General features: G+C 53.6%; 5 protein-coding genes across 5 annotated transcripts; 2 read left to right on the top strand and 3 right to left on the bottom strand.

The window, feature by feature from the left end:
* Nucleotides 1–1222: 1222 nt before the first annotated feature.
* Nucleotides 1223–4815, top strand: Z520_04882 (uncharacterized protein; the record flags this gene model as incomplete). The annotated part of the gene is made up of 2 exons (XM_016775386.1): nucleotides 1223–2715; nucleotides 2763–4815. 2 exons carry the CDS (start codon nucleotides 1223–1225, stop codon nucleotides 4813–4815), a joined length of 3546 nt encoding a protein of 1181 aa, XP_016633429.1.
* Nucleotides 4816–4900: 85 nt separating this feature from the next.
* Z520_04881 (uncharacterized protein) lies at nucleotides 4901–7009 on the bottom strand (the record flags this gene model as incomplete). Its single annotated transcript, XM_016775385.1, has 4 exons — nucleotides 4901–5735; nucleotides 5793–5899; nucleotides 5966–6146; nucleotides 6285–7009. The coding sequence occupies 4 exons, from the start codon at nucleotides 7007–7009 to the stop codon at nucleotides 4901–4903; spliced, it is 1848 nt and encodes a 615-aa protein (XP_016633428.1).
* Nucleotides 7010–7913: 904 nt separating this feature from the next.
* Z520_04880 (uncharacterized protein) lies at nucleotides 7914–9865 on the top strand (the record flags this gene model as incomplete). Its single annotated transcript, XM_016775384.1, has 4 exons — nucleotides 7914–8233; nucleotides 8302–9137; nucleotides 9281–9462; nucleotides 9539–9865. 4 exons carry the CDS (start codon nucleotides 7914–7916, stop codon nucleotides 9863–9865), a joined length of 1665 nt encoding a protein of 554 aa, XP_016633427.1.
* Nucleotides 9866–10702: 837 nt separating this feature from the next.
* Z520_04879 (uncharacterized protein) lies at nucleotides 10703–12921 on the bottom strand (the record flags this gene model as incomplete). Its single annotated transcript, XM_016775383.1, has 2 exons — nucleotides 10703–12569; nucleotides 12626–12921. The coding sequence occupies 2 exons, from the start codon at nucleotides 12919–12921 to the stop codon at nucleotides 10703–10705; spliced, it is 2163 nt and encodes a 720-aa protein (XP_016633426.1).
* Nucleotides 12922–13828: 907 nt separating this feature from the next.
* On the bottom strand, nucleotides 13829–15406 carry Z520_04878 (uncharacterized protein; the record flags this gene model as incomplete). Its single annotated transcript, XM_016775382.1, has 1 exon — nucleotides 13829–15406. The coding sequence occupies one exon, from the start codon at nucleotides 15404–15406 to the stop codon at nucleotides 13829–13831; it is 1578 nt and encodes a 525-aa protein (XP_016633425.1).
* Nucleotides 15407–15445: the final 39 nt, after the last annotated feature.

Raw genomic sequence — 15445 nt, 5'->3', positions numbered from 1 at the left:
TGTCGACAGGGTTCGCTATTTGTTTCCCCATCGAAACTTTCAACGTAAGTTCTGTCCTGCAAGAGGAACCTTTCATGTCAGGTTCTCAAGCATAGTCTGGCTTCAATCTTCGAGCCTAGGACATTGCGCCAATGGAGAAGCCAAACTTTATCGATCGTTCGCCCTATGATAGAGTGTATACTCAGACCCAACTTAACCGGGACCCCATCAGCCGGAAGCTTGACAGGTAAGGGTGGCAGAGCCTCATGCAGCGGTCCAATGGCTCTCTTACCCGACGGCCAATGCAGAGCCTCTCGGAAGTGCCTACGGCTGACGCCCAAGCGAAGCCTGTAGTGCAAGGATTCAAACCCTGCAGCATCCCAAGAAGCACCGTATCAAGGGGTTTGGTCGCCGGCAACTCGGCAAGGAAAATACGAGGAGAGGGCAAGACCCTGGCCGGTGGAACATGAGAAGGGGAAAAGAATCAGGCTTGTGGAATCAGGCTTGTCACGCTTGGCCAATGGCTGCATATCAGCGTTTTGATCATGCTTACATAGAAAATGGTGGCTGCTCGTCTGAACAATCGGTTGTATACGACACATGGAGGCCTTCTGAGCCGGGGACAATGCCACATCGTCCCACCCCGTGTTTGATAGGATGGGCAGCCCTGGCATTTTCTGCAGTGTTGTTGGTGGCGCTCAGGTAGTAGCTGGAGGCATGAAGGGACACGATCTGTTGGTTGGTGGCTGTTTTTGGGGATGAGGCCCGCCAAGTGACGCTTAGCCTGATGAAGTTTAGATCCATATTCTAGGTGTGGCTGTGCACGTGACCCTCGTCTACATGTGACAGTCCTTGTCCTACAACCTCCTCCCTGCCTCTCCTCCTTCGACTGCTCCAACACTTCGCTTCCCCGTCCACCCACCCTTGATCGTGCTAGCCCACGCCACCTCTCTCACTCTTCGGGCACCAATGATGTCCATTGCGACCGCAGCCACCGGACGGACGACGCGCTTGCAAATGGCCTTCAAATCGGCCTCCTCGAGTCGAGGCCGGGCCGCTCCACGTGACGAGTCTGAAGAGATGAATTGGGCTTGGTAGCTTCTCAGCCTCACCATGGACGACTTCATCTACACATCTCTTCACGAAGATGTCAAACGTCCTCCCTGATATGCCTGTCTCTCAGTTTACCCTTTCGTCTTCGACCCGTTCGCTCTGATCATTCTACAACCTGCCTGTCATAATCATGGCCCTCGCCTTACGGTCTGCCGCCCCTTTGAAACCTGAAATCAGGCTGGCTCAAGCGCTCTCAGAATTTGAAGCCATGCTCGACGATGACGATAAAAAAACGTTCCGAACTTGGCGTGGCGGAAGCCCTCCCGCAGTTTCCGATGTCATGAAGCTCACAGCCGAGATTGACAGGAACAACAGCCGCCGCATGAGCCGTCGCTGCTTTGGCCCTCGCCTGACTTCCATTCTGGGAGCCGTACAGCAGTTCTCAAGCGCTCTCGATGTCATCGTAGGCGGCACCCAGTCTCCAATTGCGACTTCCATCTGGGGCGTGCTGCGGATGACCTTGCAGATCACCGTCCAATTTGCATCCTATTTCGATAACCTGTCAGCCTTGTTTATGCGCATCGGACGCTCATGCCCCCGCTATGAGCAATATGGTGTCATGTATCCCAAGTCTCCCAGGCTACAAGACGCCATCTATGATTATTTTCGCACAGTTGTCCAAGTCTGCCAAAAGGCTGTTCTCTTGATCAGAAAAGGCACGTTTGCCCAACTATCAGCCGCGCTTCTGAACCCATTTCAGTCCGAGTTCGGACCTCTCGAGCTCAATCTCTCGACCATCGCAGATACTGTTCGCGAAGAGGCTTCGCTGGCATTCAAACAGGAACTGGCCCTTGAAAAAAAGGAAGCCTTCAGTTTTCGTGAATGGTCATTGTCAAAGATGTCAATGAAGATTGAAGAAGCCAAGAGATTCAGGGCCCAAAAGGCGAAATTTCAATTTCTCAATTCATGCTCTACTTACAATCACCAGACGGCATGGAAGCGAGCGCGGAAGGCGGGTGAAAGCTCCTATGTCTTCGGCCAAGCAGCCTATACGTATTGGATTCAGTCTACAGCGTCGAGTGTACTGTGGATCACTGGGATACTCGGGTCAGGGAAGACGGTCCTTACAGCCAGCGTGGTGCAGGAAGTCAGCATCAGATTCCCAGATGCTCTTGTCTGCTATTTCTTTTGTAGCCACGACGACGCGGAATCGCTCAAGGCCGAGACCATAATTGGCTGCCTCGCAAGGCAGCTTCTGAGTTTACTCAACCCGGACGTCTTTGGCAGCGTCGATACGATCGGGCCGGGCGCACTCGACACTGATGAGATCGTCGCTTCCACGCTCAGAATGCTTCCTCAAAACGAACAAATCTTTGTCGTTGTCGACGGTCTCGATGAATGCAATGAGATTGAACTGGACATCCTATTTGAGTACCTCGGCAGGCTTCTCAAATCAGATCACCACTTCCACATCTTCTGCTCTAGTCGTACTGACTTACATACAAGATATGGGACTGCTCTACAACCTCACCACCATTTACCATTACCGGTGCAGAACCCTGAAATCGCTCAATATATCGAACATGCTTTGGAAGACCGTCTGGAAACAGGCGACCTGTGCTTAGGAGATCCAGACATAATATTGGCCATCAGGCATGCTCTCTTAGAAGGAAGCCATGGGATGTTAGTGCTGACGCTTATGGTTGGAAACCGAAGCTAATTATCGTTAGGTTTCTATGGGTCGTCTTTCAACTGGAATCCATCTGTGCTGCGCTCACCGATGAGGGGATTCTGAAAGCGCTCGAATCTTTGCCGAGAGATCTGCCCGAAACTTTCGATCGTGTCCTGCAGAAACTGTCAGGACAAAGGACGACAAATCCAGCCACATGCCAAAAGATCTTTGCGATTGTCGCTGCGGCTCAGCAGCCACTGACTTTGGATGAACTTCGCGAGGCGATGGGCGTCGAACCAGGAGATACGCAGTGGAATCCACGAAAGCTAATCAATGACATTCGGATGGCGGTCAACGGGTGCGGAAGTCTTCTGCTCATCGATGAGGAGGACTCTGCCGTCCGGTTTAGCCATCACAGCGTCAAACAGTATATCATTTCTAGTCCACGGGACGCATCTACTCGTCAGTTCCACGTGGAATTATCAGAGGCAGATCTGAGTCTAGGTGAAATCTGTGTCACCTACTTGAACTTCGATGTCTTCAACACCACACTTACCAAGATGAGCGATCGCGCAGCGTTACAGCCACAAGACATAACCACCTCCGTTGTTGAAAGAACGCTCCCGCAGGGTGCAGTCAGCAAAATTGCGTTGAAACTCTTGAAAAAAAAGGGAGCAAGAGACTTTAATCTGGAAGCTCGTATCAGAGAGATGGTACCACAGGAACGAAGACAAGCAGATTATGCATTCTTGTCCTACGCAAAGACATTTTGGTTATTCCACACTCGAAAATTCGGAAGAGGAAGGCAGGTCACTTACAAACTGTGGCTTGGTCTGGTGTCGAACAGTGTCAAGGTTGTTACATTTCCTTGGGATCCTGAATCCTGGTTTGGACAAGAAGAAAATGTCTTAGAATGGGCTTTGAAAAATGATCATGAAGCTCTCGTCCGTGAGACAACCTCAAAAATCGCCAAGTCAGATGCAGGCATAGAACATCGCGGACGCACCATGGAGCTATTGGAGAAATTTCTTGACGACGAAGCCATGTTCTCACAGTTGGTTGAGAGTGGGCTAAGTGTTAATCAGAGAAATTCCGATGGACATACGGTTCTGATGAAGGCCGTCCACAATGGGCAGACGCAAACCGTAAAGATGTTGTTGGAACGGAAAGACCTTGAGGTCAACGCTGGAGATAACATGTCGGACACAGCATTAGGCCACGCCGTGGTCCAGGATAATGAGGAAATGGTGAAATTTCTTCTCACACGCCCAGATATCGACGTCAATTGTGAAGATGACGGAGGCTGGACAGCTGTCAGATATGCAGTGTATTATGGACACATGAACATCGCCAATATCTTACTGGATCATGGTGCTCTGGACCTGAAGAGCATGGATAAGCGTGGGCAGACTCTATTGCATTGGACGGCTAGGTACCTGAATGAGGGACACGCAGTTCCGCTTCTTTTACGAAGGGGCCTCGACAGCGACGAGCTACCCGATCAAGGCTACTTGCCTCGAAAGACTACAACAGAGTATCAGCGGATGAGGAACGCTTTCGAGCGCTTACTCGAAAGAGACGATGTTGACGTGAATATACCAGACAAGCACGGAAGGACCGTATTACACCTTCTTCTCCTTCAATGGGACTGGTACTTTATCACGGAACCGATCGATCTACTGCTTGCAAAGAAGGACATCCAACTCAACACGAGAGATAACTTTGATCATACCCCTCTACAGGATGCCATAGAGTGGTGTGAGGAAGGGATAGTGGAGCGCTTACTTCTTCGAGACGATCTGGACGTGAACATGAGATTCAGCGATGGGAACACTGCGTTGCACTACGCTGCACGCAACAGAGACACGAAATGGACAGAGCTATTGCTCAAACGGGATGATGTCGACACGGAGATGTCAGACACCGTGGGTCGGAAGGCACTGGAGATTGCCATTCAGTTCCGGAATGAGGAGTTTGTTCGGCTGCTGAATGATCGGCGTAAGAAGTCGGCCTTCACTTTCGACAGTCTGCATGGCACCCAAAATGGGGAAGTTGTTTTCGAGGGTCGTCCGCCGTTGAGCACAAGACGACACAGGCATTCTTCGTTCTAGAGAAATAGCAAAGAGGCTGTTCCATGTCTTGTGCTCCTATCTCTAAGAGATACAGGTTTCCCCCATAAGCGAACTGGTCATCCCTTCAAGAAGCAACCGACGCGCGACCGGGCGACCTGTGGATGCTCTTCTCGAGCGAAACACCCTCTGTGTCCTCGAGCTCAAGGACCGGGAGCGGTCTTGTCAGATCCGGCGAGTACGAGGTCGGCCGGAAATGCATGATTGGGTTGACCAGCTGCCCGTCCGTGGGGCTAGTGGACTTCACCAACGTCCTTCTTGCCGCGGCAATGTCTTCCCATATCTCCTGGATGAACCTGAAGTTTATCGACAAGGAGTCGAAGAACTCGGCCAACAGCTGCCAGACTGTGTCGAGGTGCTGGATAGTCGGGTAGAGCCAGACGATCTGCTCCACGAACCACCATCTTTCGGGTTGGTTTCGAGACGCAACCATGCCCGCCAATAAGATGTTGAAGAGCGTGGTGTGGCAGATGGAACTCATGGTCGGAAGATCCATGTTCGAGAGGCGGTACTGCAGTTCGAGCAGGTTCGAGCGAACGATGAGGGCAGAGGTGTTGAAGCTGATGCAGTTCAGGTACATCCAGAAGAAGAGCGCAATCTGATAGCACCGCTGCATTTCGAGGTGCTCCGACTCGCCCAAAAATCTGCGGCTATCGGGGTCCATTCGCGCAATCGCCGTCGCGCTCTCCGGCAAGATGCTTGAACTGGGGCTCTCGGGACGCCAGGCCAGCATGCGCCCAGCTAAATGCGCGCGGTGGGAATACCATTCGCGGTCAGACTTCCAGAACTTCCTGTCGATCTCGATCATTTCCTTTCGGCACTCCTGCTTTCTCCGGTGCGCCTTGCGAACCACCACAATTGAGCGGCTGTGGAGGAATGCGCCAATGATGTTGATCTTGGACCTGAGATGTACCATCAGCCAGCTGCGCCTAATCCAGGGACGAACGCGGGATGCTCACACGGCCAGTTCTGTTTCCAGTGAAGCTTCATTCATGTCGAGGAGTAGGGACATGCGTTTGAGCGCCTGGAGGTGCATTCTGCCGCTTTCACCGTCCGCCAGCAGCACCTAGAATCGTCAGATGGCGTCGACTCCGCAGAGGCCCTCCTCGTTCAACCCATCTCTCCCACTTACCGACAGCCGGTACAGAAATAGAATCGCTTGATAGCAGGAATCGTCGACAGCTTGGCTGGGATCGCTCAGGAAGGCATTCAGCTCGGCTAGACATCGGGTATGGAGGCGCAACCATGCCGGTATCGGCCAGTGAGACGTCTGGCCCCTTTCGGTCGGTGGTGGCAACACTACGCCCGGGCCCCTGGGTGCATGGCGATGAAGATGTTAGCCTTGAAACGTGGACATTGTATGTTTCACCACGTATACCTCCTGCAGGCTGTACAAGAGGTATTCATTTCAATCAAAGGGGCCTGGTACATTGGGGAAGGAGGGAGCTCACCCTCTGAGCATGCCCGAGAGAAAGACGGAAGCATATGTTGCCACGGCATAAGTTAGACAGGGCGACGCCTGGATCTGCGACAGGTTGTCCAGCCACTTCCACGATTGAAGCAGATGCGTCGCAAAGGGTTTGATGACCCAGAAATAAAAGTAGAGGTTCGCTTTGATTTCGGTGTCGTAAGTGATGGCTGTTGATGGGGTGAAGATGTCGAAGAATTGAGTCCCCAGCAGCCGCAGAGGAGAGGCCGTCCACTCTTCGTAGGCTCTAAGGTCGTGTTCCCAGGGCTTAATGGCTACACGCGGTTTCTGCGATGTTGTTGTCAGACAATTTGTCGCCGCCACGGGCAGAAGGGCACCATTTTCTCCGTCATCTGTAGATGCATCGGCCTCGAGGATCTGGTTGGCGTCCTTGTGATCCTGCTGCTGCTCCGTCTCGTCGTCGTCAGTGGTTGGTGCCCTGCCCACAGAAGGCGTCTTCGGGTTATCAGCAGGCGACGACGACGACCTCTGGAGGCCGGAGGACGATGTCGATGTGGTCCCGCCGGTCAAGATAGCCTTGGTGGTCGAGTCGAGAGCCAGGTCCTGGTGGTTGGCCTTGTTCCAGCATCGGTAGCGCGAAGAAATGTGCGACGTCTTTGCCGACTTGATGGCCTTGGTCGTCCTGTAGGGATTCTTGACGTCGCCCACGATGAACATCAACGGCGGGGGCTTGCGGCTTTGACTCATGGTACATATAACATGCGAGCCTTTGCGGCAGGCTCAGGCCGGTTTGGTAAACTGGCAATTGATCGGCTCGCTCTGGCTGGGTGGCTCACTGAATTGGAACAGGCATTACCCCGCCGCCACTGAACCTTCGGATCCTTTACTGTTTGAAATCGGTCTTGATGCTGTGTTTTCTGCTGTGTCGAGGCTGTTCTGTGTTCCTTCTGCTTCGTATTTCCGCCACACAACTCAACTCCTTCATCCTGAGTGTCTCGGTGTCTCTTAGCAAATCACGGGGCGGCAATCTCAGATGTCAGGTTCTGGGGCCAATCTTCAGCTCCTGATAATCGGGGCCATGCGGAGGTCGGCACCGAAGCAAATTTTAGCGAGGACGCCGAACACAGTTCATACTTAGCTACCTAGGTATGTAAGTCGAAGAAACGGCCCCCAACTTTGTCTGCATGCGATTACTCAGACTCGCTAAAGAGAGACCGGGCAAGTCAGTGAGTGGGTCAACTCCAGGGCTCCCACCCGTTGGCTGATGATTGATGGACCTCCCGGTGCTGGGGCTCACCAGGCTTACAATTGGGCCTCATGAGCCCCCGGTATGGCCATGTTCTGGCCCAGGAGCAAGCGGGCTAGGCTTTCTGAATGGGTGGTTACTTAACATAATATTACTTCTAGATGGGTCCGGATTGGGAGAAGGCGGCACACTGACTCGGTACAAGTCGCCTATTTCGTATCGGGAACAGAATGAGAGATCTGGTTACGATGGTGCGATTATTAACACCTTTGATACAACTCAGGCAACCCAACGTGACTCGGACACCCAAGAGTTTCCTTGAAGGGACATTGGTCGATACTATATCTCTTTACAAACCGGCCATGTCCCACTCGACACAAGCCGCATCTGCTTGACAAGGCGACGATGGCTGGCGGAGACTCCCAAAAGCCGCCCCTCGACAGCAATGTCTGTGCAGTCGAGATCAACCCGGCTGAGGATCTACCTCCTCGAAAGAGCCGTGGTTCTGGTTCGTCGGTATTGCGATCCATCCGCAAGTACATCTGGGCTGTCATCTGGTGTCTTTACATGCTTTGGTGCATCCTGGCCAACAACTACGCAAAGACGGCCGGGCAGTCAGTCCTGGGGATTCCTCAGTTTCGCAAGGATTTTGGCAGTGCCTACGATGGTAACTATGTGCTGTCGGCCAAGTGGCAGTCGGCATACTATGGCGCTCCTCAGGCAGCGTAAGACCATGGCTCTCTTTACAAAAGTCCAACGGGGCAGACTCGGCTGATTATTCTTCTCACGATAGCGCTGTGATGGGCGCACTGAGTGCCGCATGGATTGCCGACAAGGTCGGTCGCAGATTTGCCCTCGGCTTCATCTTCGCCGTCAGACTCACATCCGTCACGTTGGAATTCCTCGCTACCACGAACTATACCTTCTTCGGGGGACGTTTCTTGGGCGGCTTCTCCACGGGCGGCACCAACTCTCTATGCATGGCCTACATCGGAGAGATCACGCCGTTGCCGTTGCGCGGAGTGCTCACCGCTGCCGTGCCCATCTCTCTGATCACCGGTGCCCTGTCGTCTGCCTTGGTGGTCAACTTCACGGGCAATCAAGCCACCCGGTGGGCTTACCGCATCGCCTTTGTGTCCGGCTACGGCTTCATGGGCCTCGCGACGGTGGTGCTCCCGTTCATGCCGGAGTCGCCCTGGTGGCTGGTCAGCCACGGCAAGGACGAGAAAGCGCTCAAAGCGCTCAAGAAGATCGGCTACTCTTCCGACGCCGACGCCGAGCTCAAAATGCGCGAGATCAAGCGCGTGCTGGCCAAGACGGTCGAGGAGACCTCGGGCGCCACGTACGTCGAATGTTTCCGCAGGTCCAACCTGCGCCGCACTATCATCGCCGCCATGCCCTTAACCATCCAGACCTTCTCGGGCGTGGCCTTTGTGGGTTCTTACACGACGTACTACCAACAGCTCGCGGGTTACAGCACCGCCGCCAGTTTCCATCTGTTTATCCTCCAGCAGGTTCTGTCGGGCGCGGGCAACATTTGCTCGTGGTTCTTGGTGGATAGAGTGGGCCGGCGACCTTTGACATTATGGGGAATGGTCATGCTGACGCTGATTCTCTTGATCACTGGAGGTATGTATGATTTCGCTATCGCCACTACCTTCGGTTCGGCATCCCACCAGCCTTACAGAATGTGCATTTGACAACTATATGAACCGCGCGAATTGCGAGAGCTACAAGACTGTTCGCTGACTGGTGATGGAAATGATACCCAGGCCTCGCAGTCTCAGGCACGCCGCCCGCCATTAAGGGGACGATCGCCCTCCTCCAGCTCTTCTCCTTCGTCTACAACGCCACCATCGGCGCCACGGCCTTCACCATCCTGACCGAGATCCCCACCGCGCGGCTACGGGCCAAGACAGCGTCGATATCGGTGGGACTGCAAAGCGCTCTCTTTGTAAGTTTGCAACCGTCGTTCCCATCCCGCTTGTTCACCCCCCAAAACCCCCTTGAGACTTATTCCAATAAAACAGACCATGTGGGGCTTCGTCCTACCCTACCTCTTCAATCCGGACAAGGCCAACCTGGGCGCCAAAGTGACCTTCATCTTCGGCGCGCTGTCCGTGCTCTCCATCGTCTACCTGTGGCTGTGCCAGCCCGAGTCCGCGGGTTTGAGCTACGAGCGCCTGGACGAGCTGTTCATTGCGCGGGTCAAGACGAAAGGGTTCAAGGAATTGGGGGCCGGGGATTCTACGCACAGCGGCGACAGAGAGGGTTTCGGCGAGGACGGTATACGGGCGGGAACGGGGACGGGAAGGGTGGGTGACAAGGAGAGCGGGGATGTGACGATGGCTGTTTAAGAAATCTGTTCGGATTGATGGAGCTAGGTCTACGTACGTAGGTGTCTGTCTTCTACCTACTTACCTACTTACCTAGGTTACCTATCTACCTCCCGAATGAAAAGGCAGAGAGTAGATGTGAACACAGCCACCGCCACCCCGGCCCAGCATCAAGGCCCTAGTGCCCCAGCTACAGTTGTCAGACACACACTCTCCGTGGGTTGACGGAGAGACAAAAGTAACCAGGGTGGTAATAATCATAAACCCATATTTGAACTCCGTCTCACCGGCCGGCGACCCAGCTGCTGTTACTATACCGATACCGAGTCCGGGTTTTGCCCTCGACGCCACACATACACTTTACACATTTATGTATATAGATATAGTAACACGCCGCCCCATGTCGGTGATGTCTACCAGGATGGATTAATGAATTTGTGCTCTTTCGATGGAAGAAAGCAGGTTTGGAGAATGGTAAAAAGGTGTGCAACCACACACATGGAAATAAATATGTATATATCTGTGTGGATAAAGGTAGAAACTGCAAAGCGAGCGCCTGTTTTTCCTACTTTGGACGGCATGGTGGAAGGGAGGGAGGGATTCGTGACCGTGATAAATCCTTCATCGTTACCAATAGAGCAAAAAAAAAAACCCCTAATACCAATTTGACCTGGGCCAGGCCAGGCCAGCCTGATCCATGCACAAACACCTGGACAAGACCCCGACAAACGCCGCGCCTCTCATGCACGCATGCCCGTTTCAGTCGTAAAAGATCAAAGGCTCAAGTTCGTGTCCAGAAGTTCAGTTTCCTCGAACCTCTGCTTCGCTCACGTCCTCATCTTGGATCAACTCCGCCCCCTAGGCCGGAGGAGAGAAGACTTTCTTCAACATACTCTCCATCTTCCGGCCTTCCTTGCCCGCCGCCTTTCTCGCCGCCTTGCTGTCCGTAGAGGACGAGGAGGACGAGGATCTAAAGGTCCTCGTTGGCGGCGGCGCAAACTCGGTCTGCACATTCAACACCATCTCGCGTCCGCGCAGCTTAGCCTGTCGGGCTCGGAACGAGTCGTCGTCCTCGCCCCGACTCTGGCCCGCGCCGAAGGGGTAGGTGGACGTCGGGTCCTCGAGGGAGAGGTTTGTGTGCGTCAACGTCAGCGGCGCAAAGGCCGTCGACGATGGAAAGGATGAAGGTGGAAAGGACGAGTCTGCCGTCGGCGGCCGAGCCTCCGAGTGTTGCAGCTGCCCGGTCGGCTGCTGCGACAATAGCAAGGGAACACCCGTTGCAGGCGTGAGTGGCGAGTTGGAGTATGAGTCTCGTGTGAACGAGCGGGCGTACTGTGTGACGGGCATGGAGCTGTACGAGATGGGGGAGACCGCGTCGTGAGCAGCTGCAGTGCTCTGTATTTCTCTATTTGCGGGTTGATGATCCTGTTGTTGTGGTTGTTGTGGTTGACGCTGCTGCTGTGTTGCGCTCTGTAGGAAATTGTGGTAGGCATGGTGTTGTTGCGAGCTAAAGTCAAACGCGAACTCTCTGCCGCCACCGCCGCCTCCTCTCTGTGCTTCCTCATCGTGGCTGGCGGAGGAGAAGGAAGACGGCGACTCTTTCCCTTTGCCTGCCGTCACGGTGATTGTGGACGCACTGTCAATCCCCTTTCCTTTCATGGCTTGTTCCGCCTGCTCCCGCCACATGCGTCGCTGCATCCATTTTCGGAACAGCCAGAAGATGACAAAGGAGAGCCCAATTCCTCCAACAACGCCGCCCAAGATCGCTCCTGTCAAGCCAGAGGTGCCGAAGCTGGACAGATTGGATTTCGGAGCGGGTGTTGGGACGGTGTTGGGACACAGAGTCTGGGTGAAGACGTAGGGCGCATGTGGCAGGGCATTCGCGAGGTGGAATGTCGGTGGCGAGGAGTCGTAGTTGGCGATGAAATAGAGTTGAGAGAGGAATGCGGTACCGAAGAAGTTGACTGTCTGGTTTGTCGATGTATTTGAGACCGACCCTGTAGAGATTGGGGAATCGTTGGACACGTTCTTAAGCCAGTCCGACTCGTACGTGACACTCATTCCCGACTCAAGGGTGATGGTCAATGTGGAATCAAAGTCGTCTGGGAGACGGAAGACTTCAAGGCCATCATTTGAAGTTGTCGCGCCCGTTTGCTGGGAGAATTTCCGCGTCACATCGCTGGGGAGGTTGAGGTGGTATTGCGATGTGGTGAGATGGGCGTCGAAGGCCTCGGTGAGGAGATCTGTCGTGGTCCCATCAGAGGCAGTCAACGTCATCTGCCCGACAGAAACCACAAAGGGGCTGTGTTCGGCGTCTGATTGAGCGGGGCTTATGGTGAAATTATGCACGTCGCCCTGAAACCGACCCGAATCGTAGCCACCCAAGGTCAGAGAGCCGTTGATTACGCCATTTGCTTGTTCATAGGCAGTGCCCATGTACAGACCAAATGACCGCGACGAGATCAACTGGAGAGCGTATAGATGGTCCAATAGCGTGCTTTTTGGTCCAAGGCCCAGCAGACCTGCGGGACCAAACCAAGGAGACGTGCTGGCAGAGTAGTTTGACAGGACCGTAAGGGGGAAACTTGGGATCCGAGTGATATTTGGTGGAGAGGGGTCGTAGTAATGCGTGAAGAGGTTGAATGTATCGAGTGCTGTTTGGAGGATAGTGGCGGGTATCGAGCCATAACTATCGAGTGACTGATATGATGACCCTGAGGAGTAGCTGTAAGGCCACAATCAGCATCCGAACCTAGTAGAGCTAAGGACTGTGATACTGACTTTTGTGACAAGTCTGGTGAGTAGAATCCATGGGCGTGGTTTAAACAGTCTTCGAAAGGACTGTTCGTGCAGTAGTCAAGGCTGGCCACTGTTGTTTCGTTGTTCGATAACGACGGCCAGTGCGACATGTTCTGTGATACTGGGAAGCCAGCCCCGGTAAACAATCCATATTGCTCGTTGACCCCACCGTCGACGGCTCTGACGTGGAAATCGACATAGATTGGGACAATAGAGCAGTTGTTCTGTGCCGCAACCACAGCCACAAGGAGAAGTAGAGTTTCCAGAACCGTGGCCATGATCTGAAACAGTAAAAGGAACGAGCCGGCAGTATATGTCCCAAACAGTCACTAATCACCGCTCTGAGTAGGCTGAGGAACAACAGAAGTTCATATGCACGCAAAAAACAAAAGGAAAAAGGGAAACGATGACCGAGGACCACTTACGGACAGAAAAAAAATGATTGAGATGAGATGAGGCAGTAAAAGAGAAAATTGATGGCCATACAGTTTGTAGATGCGTCCAAAATTGCCGTGGTCAGCCTGGCCGACTTGAGCATTTACAAGCAGAATCTGAAACGGGCTGGGGGAGGACGGAAGGGTTACAATAGACGCCGTGCTGGAGAAGATCCGTCGATGTAAGGCGGTCGTCATTTTTGTCATTTTCTGCAGTAGGCCGCTTCTTGGGCAGCCTGGAGATAGCTCGAGAGGTGAGGAAACACGTCGGACCCAGGACCGGCCGATGGTGAGGCCTGATGCAAGAAGGCGTCAATGGCGCGGAGAGGTCGAGATGCGGTTTCGACGAATTTCCATTTTTAGGAGAAGCTTGGAAGACAATCCAGCCTGGCGGCTGCCGAGGCCCAATCGGAATGCCGCTTGGCAGATCAACGGTCGGCGGCGGAGGCTGAGCCAATGAGAATAGAGCAGTATATGGGGCGGATTAGGACGCCGAGTCCTGTATAGCCACAATCTGACCCGGCAAACGGCCACTCAGAGCTTTGGAGAGGCTGCTTCGATTGACTCGCCGTGCCGAGTCGTGCGCACCTGCCGCTCTGTCATATCCTAAATTTCTCTCTCCAATATCTTGAAATTCTGGGAAATCCTGCACAAGGCACGTCTATCCAATCAAGGTGCCTTGCAGGTATTGCTTTTCCAGAGGTACAAGTTGGACGTGCTAATTTTGCGCCGAAGAGTTCGTCATACATCGCTAGGATTTCGGCTTCTTTCTCACCAAGCTGGCCGACAACGAATTAGCAGTCGTGACTGCAGCTTCTTGTGTAACCTCAGTGGTGGTGGCGGCGACGGTGGTACCATTGTCCATTGTGTCCGCCTTCCTCTTTTTGCGGACGCCAGTCAGCATGTTAACTTTGGCCGACACAGTATCTGGTGCTGTGGATAGAGCCAAGACCGGGGTGGCATGACCCTGTACCGGATGCCCAAATGAGGCCGCCATGGACAGCTCCATAGCTTTATCTACCCAACTTTTTGTGGCATCCGCAGCAATGGCCTCGCCAGCAAAGTCAGTTTGCAGAAGATGATCCATCAGAGCCTGATATTGAGTAGTGCTGATAACAAGCTCACCCTGCATTTGTTCGATTGTAGGCAACGGTGACCTTTCACCCTGTCCAGGTACAGGAGCACCTCGGTCAGCGTTTTGTGTCTGCTCGGAGGGCTTCGATTCGGGCTCTGGATGGATAGGCGAAGAGGAAGGTGGTGAGTTGGGTTCTGCAATCAGTTTTAGGACGGAAGCAGTCGGCGCACTTGACTCCGTCACGCCGGTATCGTGTTGCTGAGAATTGACAGGTGTAACAAGGCTCGAGTGAGTGGGTGGCCTGGTTAAATTCTCCGTCTGACCCCTCCGTTCAAGCTCGCCTAGCGCTGCGTGTTGGGTCTGGCCTCGGGAGAAAACCAGCCAAAGAAAACCGACTAGTCGTCCGGCAGAACATTCTTGTCTATAGGACATCATCTCCCAGAATTGATCAAGAGTTTTCACACTCCGCCAACATCCTTTCTCATCGACAAAGTCGCCATCGAGGTCGTCAAGGAACCGCGCCTTGGGATCGTCTGGAAGGCGGGGTATCACATTTCTTGGAGGAATCGAAGGGTCAGTCACCAGAAGGTTGACTGGGTATGAATTGATCCATTTCGGATCAGAAGAGGAATCCTCTCGACTTGATGGTGGGAAAAAGGCTCTCGTTTCGCCCTTATCGCATCCAGGGACCAAGAGGTGCGCAGTAGCCACTAAATCATCCTTGGGCAGCCGCAGTACTCTATCGAGCACTCGACACCACCACTTGATAAGCTGCCGGTCGTCTAGAATGTGTTTTCCAGCATTCTCAGAACTCCCAGGGAAAAGGTATTGGTTTTGCGAACGAGCGAAGAGAGACACGACCACCCTTGAACTGCTCAGACGAGGTTCAAGCAGAAACTCCACAAAGGTGGAGGTGATGGCCGCGACGGCAGATGGAGAGCCCTTGTGTTGGTTCAGACGGGAAGAGAAGCCCGAAGAGTCGGCCTTTGAAACAAAGAGAGTGACGAGAGACTGGGTTGTGAAAACCAAGACTTCAATTGCGTAGACCAAAACCTCTCTGCGTCCTTCGTGCTCCGGCGAGGAGACAGCCAGAAAATGGGACTCGCAGAGGGTCGCCTCCTCGTCGTGGCCATTCAAAGGTGCGAACAAGGCCGGTCCTGGTGTGGGCGGAGTTGACAGGTGATATACCCGAAGATCCAGTCCAACAGGGAGAACGGCGGCAAGTCGCGATGGGAGAGACGGCTTTCCCGACATGGCTGTTCAGGTGCCTTGGTACATGGTGAGGCGCAAATG

This window comes from Fonsecaea multimorphosa (assembly GCF_000836435.1).
Source record: "Fonsecaea multimorphosa CBS 102226 unplaced genomic scaffold supercont1.8, whole genome shotgun sequence".
Classification (NCBI taxonomy): Eukaryota; Fungi; Ascomycota; class Eurotiomycetes; order Chaetothyriales; family Herpotrichiellaceae; genus Fonsecaea; species Fonsecaea multimorphosa.
The sequence above is the reverse complement of the archived record's forward strand: the minus strand, read 5'-3'. Positions and strand labels throughout refer to the sequence as shown.